Source organism: Triticum dicoccoides, chromosome 4B (genome assembly GCF_002162155.2).
Source record: "Triticum dicoccoides isolate Atlit2015 ecotype Zavitan chromosome 4B, WEW_v2.0, whole genome shotgun sequence".
NCBI classification, from domain to species: Eukaryota; Viridiplantae; Streptophyta; class Magnoliopsida; order Poales; family Poaceae; genus Triticum; species Triticum dicoccoides.
In genome coordinates this window covers 490929603-490939292 of record NC_041387.1, presented here as the reverse complement: position 1 = coordinate 490939292, position 9690 = coordinate 490929603, and the positions used below count along the sequence as shown (strand labels likewise).

The window sequence follows — 9690 nt, the reverse complement described above, 5'->3', positions numbered from 1 at the left end:
AAAGCTAATAAGCAACGCTAGCTAATGGACAACAGAGACGATGACCGACCGTTGCCCGCGCCGTGGGATACTGCCTAATGTTCAGACTGTTTACGCAGTCTCGGCATAGAGCTCCGTCCACAAAACCCCGAGACGAGGCAGGGCTGACTGCCACGGGCCCGCGGCGTAGGGGACGGGGATGCAGCCAGCACAGCTTGATTTGAACGCGTAGGATCGACAGAGAAAATTGGTACACCAAAAGAGAAAAAAGAAAAACAGATGTCCGGCCGGTCAACGGGTGGAAACCGGCGAGGACTCATAAACAGCCAGTTTTTATTATTATTTTGACGTAATTTATCACAGGAGTTAGCTGGGCGGCTGGCGCCGTGGGGTTGACATTGAAACCAAGCACACCCTGTTGCTCAATTGAGAATTGAATGCCGTTTGGAATTCGTCTGACCAAGCATTTCTCGTCGTGCAGGTTTTTAAGATCATTTTTTCAGATCAAATGCAGACTAGTTCAGGCTGGCTGGCATTATATATGAGGGACCATATCGACATGGAAGCAATAGCGCATTATGTTATCAAGTTATTGGCATTGCGTCGTTGCCGCACTTAACAAATGGATGGATGGATAGACAGACAGCTAGGCCGTCACACTGGCGTGAGATAAGCTAAGAAATTCTCCCACCGAGGGTGCTCCACTGCTGATTGCTGCCCCGTCGGCAGTCCACCCAGACCAAACGGCCCACTCTTTCTTTCTACCCGCTCGCACCGAGCCTTTTTTTTCTTTGTTGCTGTTGTGAATGGAAATGAGCCGGGGTTGCTTTACCCTGCACGAGAGTGGAGATGGTTCGATCGTCTTTCCGAGAGAAACACGGGATGGATCGTCCATCGTCGCTGTCTGGAGATCACATGATGTAGTTTGACCCCCTCCTGTCGCCTGCGTGCCAAACGGGTTGCGTGCCAAACGGGTTGGCACTTCTCACTTTCACGCACGAGCAATGACGGCGGCAGTGAAAACAGTTCGTAAATATCTCTACGTTTCCCCGTCAAAAATATCTCTACGTTTCAAATAGTCAGAGAGAGACAGTGCGACTTGTGCTGGCGCTACCGTCCGTTTTTCTCACATGGGAAGACGGGCAAACGGCCAAAAGCCTCACGCGTCCGTAGCTTCGGCAAGGCGACGCCGCTGCTGCTTTGAACGTCACGGGCGCCAGCCAGCCACCGGGAGCGGAAGGGAGCTCCTCTGCCGCGACGAGACATTCATTCCCCCCTTCCACTAGCCCCCAGTCTTCTCATCTCATCATCTCACGGGAGAGAGAGAAAAAAGGAAAAGAAAACGAGGCCTCGGGACAGGCCAAAAGCAACAGGTTAAAAAATAGTTGCGCTCACAGTTTCCTCCCACCCCCCGCCGTCCCGTCCGCCCCATTTCCGCGTCTCGGCGTGCGGAAGTCAACCCCAACCCACCCCCGCGCGCCCCGCAGCAGCCCGCAGGAAATCGCCGCGAATCCGGCGGCCATGTTCGGCGACTCCGACGGATCCAAGGACCCCGGCGCCGCGCCGCCGCCCGCCGACCAGCCCTTCCCCAACCGCGAGCTCACCCTCAGCAGCTACCTCTGCGACAAGCCCACCCTCGCATCCGCCGCCGCCGCCGAGGCCGCTGCTTCCGCGGCGGCCGCAGCGCCAGCGGCGCCGGGCTCCTCCTCCCCTCCCAACCCCAACCCCGCCGCCGACGCCGCCGCGGCCGATGCCGCCAACGCCAAGCTCTGCGTCGAGCGCGACTTCCTCCACCTCTCCGCGCCCAAGCGCGGCGATCCCCCTGGGGACGACTCCTCCGTGGTCGGCGGGAAGAAGCCCCGCCTCGACTCCCTGCAGCTCTCGCTCTCCCTCCCGTCCGACGGGCCCGGGCAGGGGCAGGCGCAGCAGCAGCAGCAGCTCCCGCCGGCCCCCGCCGCCGATGGAGATCTCCGGGCCGCGTCGGCCGGCGCCGCCGCCGCGCCACCCCCCAGGCGGACCTACAGCGCCACCACGGGCCGCACACGGAGCATCAACTCCGACGACATGTCCTACTCCTACTCCATGTTCTCGCACAACCCCAGCTGCTCCCTCACGCACAACTCCACCGACATCTACGCCGCCGGGGAGGGAACAAACGGCTCCGTGCACAGCAGATTCAATTTCCGCCCCATGGGGGACGGCAGCGTCGCCTTCGCCACGCCGCCGATGAAGGAGGGCACCTCCGCCTTCTTCCCCACTGAGCTCCCCGCCAAGATGGCGGCGGCCAGCGCGGGGGGCAGCTTTGACGGCGGCCGCGGCGGGCATACGTCGCGGCCTGATAGGATCCTGCGGGACATCGTGTCGGACTCTGTGTCGGCCATGGCGCATGTGCTGCAGGAGTTCCCCAGCGAGTCTCTGGAGGTGCTGCGGGCGGCGGTGCGGAGCATGGTCGATGCTCCGGAGAAGAGGGACGAGCTGGCCAGCCTGCAGCGGAGGCTGGAGCGCCGGTCGGACCTGACGGCCGAGGCACTGGCGCGGGCCAACAGGACGCAGTTGGAGATCCTGGTGGCCATCAAGACTGGTTCGGCCGCGTTTGTCACCGGCAAGGGCCGCGTACCAAGCAGCGAGCTCGTGGAGATGTTCCTCATGACACGGTGCCGCAACCTCAACTGCAAGAGCATGCTGCCTGTGGACGATTGCGAGTGTAAGATTTGCTCCAGCAACAAAGGGTTCTGTGGCGCATGTATGTGCCCGGTGTGCCACAAGTTTGACTGTGCTGCGAATACCTGCAGTTGGGTCGGTTGTGATGTTTGCGGCCATTGGTGCCATGCTGCGTGCGGGCTGGAGAGGAACTTGATCAGACCAGGCCCGACACTCAAGGGGCCGATAGGGACGACTGAGATGCAGTTCCAGTGCCTTGGTTGCAGCCATTCTTCTGAGATGTTTGGATTTGTTAAGGAGGTGTTCAATTGCTGCGCAGAGAACTGGAATGCTGAGACGCTGATGAAAGAGCTAGATGTTGTCAGGAAGATATTTGCTGCTAGTGATGATTTTGAGGGGAAGGGGCTTCATGCCAAGGCTGAAGAGGTCCTCAGCATGCTTTCAAAGAAAGTTATCTCCCTGCCGGATGCATTGAACAACATGCTGCAATTCTTCAAATGTGAGATCCTCTTTACTTTATTACATTCTAAAGCACCATGTTACAAACCTGAGTTCTCTAAATGAATTATTACTTGCTTTATTATTTGTGTTAGCATGATCATGTTACATCTGCATACACTTTCCATGTGGGTTCCTCCTCTGAACTGCTTGGAAATACGATCATTATGTATATTTTGTGCTACACTCCATCTCTGTCAGTCATGTTAGGTATTCACAGTTTCTTCTGTTTGACCCACATTCGGGGAATGCATTTGCTGTGGCACTACAACTCTGGCATTGCTCAGTCATGTTTAGGTGTTCACAATTTGTTTCCGGTTGTCACATATTTGGGAAATCCTTTTGTTGTGCGGCACTACAACCCACCACTTTGCCATAAGGATGTATGCATGGCCACATCATCGGTACATTTGTTGGTATGCACAATGAACTTCCAGTCATTTAGCACTGCAATACGGGCAAAGCTGGATAGTGTTTTGGCCGAGTGATTTGATTGAATTGAGTTTGAAAGCAAAAAAATGATTATAGCATTAAGCCAATGCTCTAAATGACCGAGTTAACCTTGAATATCTTTCTTTTGCCAACAGTAGCTTTCTTGAACTCTGTTGGAAAACATATTGCTCCTACTGAACCATGAACAGTTAAGGGTTCCAAAATGCAATGTTGGGCATGATGTAAAAATCAAAATGCATATTCTGTTGAGACGAAATCTATTATAATACTCCCACCCCTCCAAATACAACTAAAATCTGGCGTCATTATATATGTTCTTTTAGAGCAATGGAAAATAATTCCGTCATAGTTTTATAGAATTTCTCAGGTACCACAGCTCTAATTAATCTTTATGTTTTCACAGATGGCGTTACCGACTGCTCTGTCACTGGCAGCAAGTCCAAAGGCATATTGGCAGCAAATCAGGCGAGCCAATCTACGATTCCCCTTCTATCTCCGACCATCAGTCCACCCAAATCCTTCAATTTCAATGCCAGCACCTCCATTCTCGACTCACAGATTGATGCGCTCAAGACCAGCCCAAAGTCCCTCTCTATTGAACCCCGTTTTGGCTCCAGCTCAAACCCACTGGCTATTGAACCCCGTTTTGGCGCCAGCTCGAAGCCGCTGTCCGTTGATTCCCGTTTCGGCGCCAGCCCGAAGCCGCTGTCCGTTGATTCCCGTTTTGGCGCCAGCCCAAAGCCGCTGTCCATTGATTCCCATTTCGGCGCCAGCCCGAAGCCGCTCTCTATCGAGCCCCATTTCAGCACCACCTCAAAGGACGACGAAGCCTCCACCCTCGAGACCGTCGTCAAGTGCAAGGAAGCCGAAGCAAAACTGTTCCAGAAGCTGGCCGACGATGCCCGGAAGGAGGTGGAGAACTACCGGCAGATGGTTCGCAACAGAATCCAGAGCATGGAGGAGGAGTACACATCGAAGGTGGCGAAGCTGTGCTTCCAGGAGGCGGAGGAGAAGAGGAGGAAGAAGATGGAGGAGCTCAAGACGCTGGAGAACGCGCACTACGACTACCACAAGATGAAGCTGCGGATGCAGACCGAGATCCAGGGCCTGCTCGAGCGGATGGAGGCCACAAAGAAGATGTGGGTGTAGAGAGGAATCCCGGTAAAAAACCAAAAAAAACCACCACCTGCTGCTCCTGAATGCCTGCAGATCGCCGTTGTTGTCCATTAGAGTGTAATGGTTTCTAAACCAAAGCTGCTGTGTTCCATCTGTAATTTGTTCTTTTTTACTACCCGTTGTTAACTGTTGTTATTATAAAGCGGAGGAGGCCTAACCTTGCGCCGGCGGATATAACCTGACAGCATTTTCAGTTCATTGCTTGCTCATTGCCTGATGGTGTGCAGAGTGCAGTCGTTGGGTCATGACCTGTGCATTTAGCCCCATGCTATGCTATAGTTGTCATCGTCGTCATGAGAATATTTCAACTTCCCAGCGTGTCATTTTCTCCTCTCCTTTTCGATGTTTTTTCCCGGCGCAGGCCAGGCCAGGCCACACTGTTGGCGTGTGCGTTGGGATCCCGCGTGGATTTTCTTGTTCGGTTGTTCGCCCTGATCCTGTTCACAGCTACAGGCTGCAACTCCAGTTAGGACATCATGGTCTGACAGCAGCAGCGACGGCCTCGACCTCGACCCGTCGCTCACCGTTGTACTACTCCGGCTCCGCCGCCGAGAGCGACGGCTGGGGAGGCGTGTCGACGCCACACTGGCCGGCACGGGGAGTCTCACACGACAACATTATTAGCAAGGAAAAGGGGAAAACATTCTGGAGTTCAGAATTCATGGGCACAGCAACATGATTGATTGATCACATGAATCTTTATACCGCGGGAAGTTGTAGGCTACACGCTACTACCAATACCACAGAAGAGCACCAAAACTGTACAGAAATACTTCCACGTACGTACGTACGCACGCATGAAACAAATACGGGTCGTCGTCTACCATCATGATCCGTTGATCGACGTCGGGAGCCTGACGAGTTGCACCAACCTAGCAGTACGTATAAGCGTAGCGATCGACGGCGTGCGTACGGATGGCGGCTAGAGTCTGAGCGTCAGGTCGGGCTCCTCGTCGGCTTGCACCACGATGCTGCCGCTGCCGCTGCTGCTGCCGAAGTTGGGGCCTGAGTGGAGGAGGGGGAGCACGCCGGCGCTCGGTGGGGGTGGCCTGAAGCTGCCGGGCCACCCGAAGCTGACCTCCTCGTCGCCGCCCACGAGGAACGGCATCGGGCCCAGCAGCGCCCGCGCGCGCGCCGGCGTGGCCGCGAGGACGGCGGCGTCCTGTTGCTGGTGCTGCTGCCGCTCCGCCTGCGCCGCCGCCGCCGCGCCCGGGAGCGCCGACGCGTGCGCCTGGATGCCGATGGGGTACAGCCCGGGGGAGCCGTAGAGCGGGAGGGAGGCCACGTCGGCGTAGCCGTAGGGGTAGGCCTCCAGCCGGTGCACCGCGCGCCGGGCCAGCGTGCGCTCCCGCCGGTGCGCGTTCTGGTGCCCGCCCAGCGCCTGCGAGCTGAAGAACTTCCTCTGGCAGTAGTTGCAGGTGAACACCCGCGTCGGCTCGCGCGCGGCCTGCGGGCCGCCGTTGCTGTCGGTGGTGCTCGACTCGGCGGTGGCGGTGGCCGCCGCGGCGGCGGCCGCGGTGACGGTGAGCGACAGGTCGAGGGCGAGCTTGGGACGGGAGGAGGTGTTGGACGCCTCGTTGTTGTTGGACGCCGCCTGGCTGCTGATCTCGGACAGCTGATCCTCACACGCTTCTTGGACGCTGCTGCTCTTCATCTCTGAACAATCTCTCTCTGTCTTCTTTCGCTGCACTTTGTTTGCTCCTTTATCTATCTCTCACCTGCATGCATCCAGAGAACAAGCCAAGTCATGTAAGCAAGTGCATGTGTTCTTCTGTACTTGGTGAGATGATTTGATTTCTGTACTTGGTGAGATGATTTGATGCATAAAACTGAAAAGGATCTCTTGTTTCTAGTCTCAGCTGCACTCATTGACTGACTCACCACAGTGCAGATGAGTCCTGAGTTGTTGTACAAGGATAAAATAGCATGTGTTGCTATTGTCGGTGTGGAGATCATGACAAACTGAATCTTAGAAATGGGAGTGCTTGCCCTGTGGATAAGCACAACAGAGTCTGAATTGACACATCTTTTGTTCTCCGAAATTGCTTCCGGCTTACGTGATTCCGAAGACGACAGTTCATTATGCTGTCGATTTAGGAATCCAAGCAAGTTCAGATTTATCCAGATGACTAAAGGGCTACTAGAGGAGCACAAGCAGAATTTTTCAAGCTTCATGTGTGCTGAATAACTGAATGTGTCTGAATGTGGAGTGCAGACAGATCAAGGCAAGTATCCGATCCATTGCTAAGCCTGGATATGCTACCTTTGATGCCAAATCAGAGGACAAACAGATGAAAAGCGTGGCCTCTTTTCTGGTCTGGGAATCTCTAAAACGGAACCTTATCTGAAAGAAAAGGGTCCAGGAATAGCACATTCAGTTGCTGTCATGAAAAGATGGAAGCCCTGGTGTTCCCATCCAAACCCCTGTGGTGTTTCTGGAGATCTGAATCGTCAGATGGGAGCACGAATATAAATGCTGGACAGCTACGCCGAATTCACCAACAGAGAATGCTTTTTTGTTTTGTCAAAGAGGCCCAACAAACAAGACTTCCCTGGTGGTGTTTTTTATGTGCCTGCCACAAGTGATCTGATACCAGTGTTTCTGAAGACCACTAGGTTGGACTTGTTTTTGTCCATGCCATTGCAAATATCATCAGATCACTACTGCCAGACTGCATTACGAATAAGCTGAACAACATCAACCCTATAGGTTCGAATTATGCATCATGGTACTACTCGATGGCAACTGGAGTAATAATAATACTAAGAATTAATTTGGGAAAGGTAGTGTCATGCACTAGAGCTTGGTGATACTATCTTATTTAGGAGATATATAAATTATTGAGGCACTTGGACCAGGAGATTTGCCAATTTTGGCAAGGCACATGAAGCAAAAAAAAAACATAATTATTCAGAGAAGACACTGCCAAATCCCATCAACTCTTGTATGTATAAAGAACAAAACCCTGATGGAGCGACGTGCTACCAACCGGCAGAACAGGAGTGGGCATGGACTGGAGCGCACACGAACTAGATTCATACTACCGCAATATATTTGTAACCAAAAAAAAAAAAACCCATGCTTGAGTTGAATGAACCATGAAAGCAAAATTACTTGAAAGATCTTGGCTAGCCCTTGATCTCAACCGGACCGAATTGTGCTGAACTCCCTTGAGCCGCCGAACAAGACATGCACAAAGAATTACTCTACTCAGAACCGAGAAGGCAAGAATGGATGAACTAAAAAAACGCCGGAATCAAGAAGAAAAAGAAGGGAGGAAAAGCAGTAAAGATTCATGCGCTTCTGCAAGGAGAAGAACCGAATTAATTACCTCGAACACACCCCTCCTTGCTTCTCCGATCAACCCCACACCCCTCGTGAAGAAAGATTTGAAGAAGGAACCCCAGGAGCGGCGAAGGTCAGGTCATGGCTCCCCCGCCTCCAAGACCTAGCGCCGCCTGCGCTCACCGAAGGGGGGAGGAGGAAGGGAGAGAGGCGAAGTGAGGAGGAAGGAGGGGAGGGAGGGCAGGCAGGAAGGTGGTGTGTTCAGTTAAAGTGGTGGCAGCCCCACTCGGACTCCCACCGTGTCTGTGGTGTTTAATTGTGGAGGAATGCAGAGGGGTTTGGTAAATTACTGGTAGGGCGGGGATGAGACGCGATGGGATGCGAGACAGACGGACAGTGGTCAGAGCTCGGAAGTGGTACAAGAAAAGGATGCATCTGATAGGATACAACAGCATAAAACGCAAGGATGAGATGAGATGAGACGAGATGAGACTGGGCATACACACTTCTGGCTTTCCTTTCTACTTTCCTTTGTACCATGACCATCAATAGCCACTAGCGTCTAGCGCCACCACCATCCGAGAAAAGCAGAGGGAAAGCGCCCCACATTTGCTAGACAATTCAGGCTGGGGCTGCTATGCTCCTGCTCTGCTCGCTCCTTCCTGGTCTAGCTAAGGCTAAGCTAGCACTTGTGACTTGTTTTACTCCTAGGGTTAAGTGTGCTCCATCTACCCATCCAGTAGTAAGTAGTACATGATAATTACTATATATTGTTGTTGGACAAAAAAACTGAAGCAAAATAGTACAGTCTCTGTAAATAAAAAAATTGAAAAGAGGAGTTGAAAAAGATGATGATGCGCGTGAGGTGTGTGTGCAAGGTGAGTATGAACTGGTTGCAGGGGACCAGAGGGTGGCATGATACTTTAGTCAGTCAGGGATGAGTCAGTCAGGATTGTGCCCTTTTTCCGTTGCGCATTGCACTGCACTGCATTGCTCTCTTGTTGTTGCGCAACATGACATGCCGATGCGATGCCTGCCTCCGAGTTTATTACTGGCACTTGCTCGCCTTGTGTACTTGCTTGGGTTTGTTTGGGTGGTGGCCGCTGTACTCTACTGGGCCCTTTTTATTTATTTTATTACTTGTGTCATCGATGCTGTGGCCAATGGTATGGTCATGGGGTCATGAGCAGTGCGTGAGTTATTTCCCTTGTCAGAAAGCAGTTTGAGTGTGGCTTTTGCGTTCCCTCTGCGCCTGCGCCTGCGTACTGCACAACATGCCTGCCTGCAAGTTAACTCTGCTCCTCCCACTGCCTCTGTCCTTTGCCCTGCTGTTCTCTGATGGATCCCATGCACTGCCACTGCCACTGCCATTCCATCTCCTCCCGATGGTTGCAAGGGGGACAGCCCTGTGAAAGCGCCTCCTCCTCCTCCTCTGATGCCATCCCCATCCTTGTGACAAGACTTGTTTCTATGCAACTAGTACTACTACAATGTGAGATCTTTTTCTTTTTTGCAACTTTTCTTGTGGAGAAATGCAAAGTAAGTGAAGCGAGAGATCTGAGGTTTATCTCGGCAACAAGTGCGTGCCATTGTATACAGCAGCATTGCAGTGACACCACATGATGCCCAACTCAATC

At 53.1% G+C, this 9690-nt stretch overlaps 2 protein-coding genes across 5 annotated transcripts; one reads left to right on the top strand and one right to left on the bottom strand.

Moving 5' to 3' along the window:
• Window positions 1–1317: 1317 nt before the first annotated feature.
• On the top strand, window positions 1318–4976 carry LOC119291052 (protein TITANIA-like). The gene is made up of 2 exons (XM_037569760.1): window positions 1318–3139; window positions 3995–4976. The coding sequence occupies exons 1-2, from the start codon at window positions 1501–1503 to the stop codon at window positions 4738–4740; spliced, it is 2385 nt and encodes a 794-aa protein (XP_037425657.1). The 5' UTR covers window positions 1318–1500; the 3' UTR covers window positions 4741–4976.
• A 449-nt stretch (window positions 4977–5425) lies between these two features.
• Window positions 5426–8555, bottom strand: LOC119291051 (zinc finger protein 7-like). Of its 4 annotated transcripts, XM_037569757.1 has the most exons (3): window positions 8100–8555; window positions 7883–7937; window positions 5426–6485 (listed from the first exon to the last, which is right to left on the bottom strand). In XM_037569757.1, the coding sequence occupies exon 3, from the start codon at window positions 6419–6421 to the stop codon at window positions 5690–5692; it is 732 nt and encodes a 243-aa protein (XP_037425654.1). In that variant the 5' UTR covers window positions 6422–6485; window positions 7883–7937; window positions 8100–8555; the 3' UTR covers window positions 5426–5689. The 4 variants fall into 4 exon arrangements, with proteins under 4 accessions (XP_037425654.1, XP_037425653.1, XP_037425655.1 ...); XM_037569756.1 differs by lacking the exon at window positions 7883–7937 and having other exon boundaries at window positions 8100–8551; XM_037569758.1 differs by lacking the exons at window positions 7883–7937; window positions 8100–8555 and adding an exon at window positions 6571–7809.
• Between the last annotated feature and the right edge of the window lie 1135 nt (window positions 8556–9690).

Bases quoted from the DNA above. Each gene is read 5' to 3' on its own strand.
- LOC119291052 (XM_037569760.1), top strand. From the start codon at position 1,501: ATGTTCGGCGACTCCGACGGATCCAAGGACCCCGGCGCCGCGCCGCCG. The intron at 3,140-3,994 runs GTGAGATCCTCT...ATGTTTTCACAG, and splicing joins CATGCTGCAATTCTTCAAAT to ATGGCGTTACCGACTGCTCT.
- LOC119291051 (XM_037569757.1), bottom strand. From the start codon at position 6,421: ATGAAGAGCAGCAGCGTCCAAGAAGCGTGTGAGGATCAGCTGTCCGAG.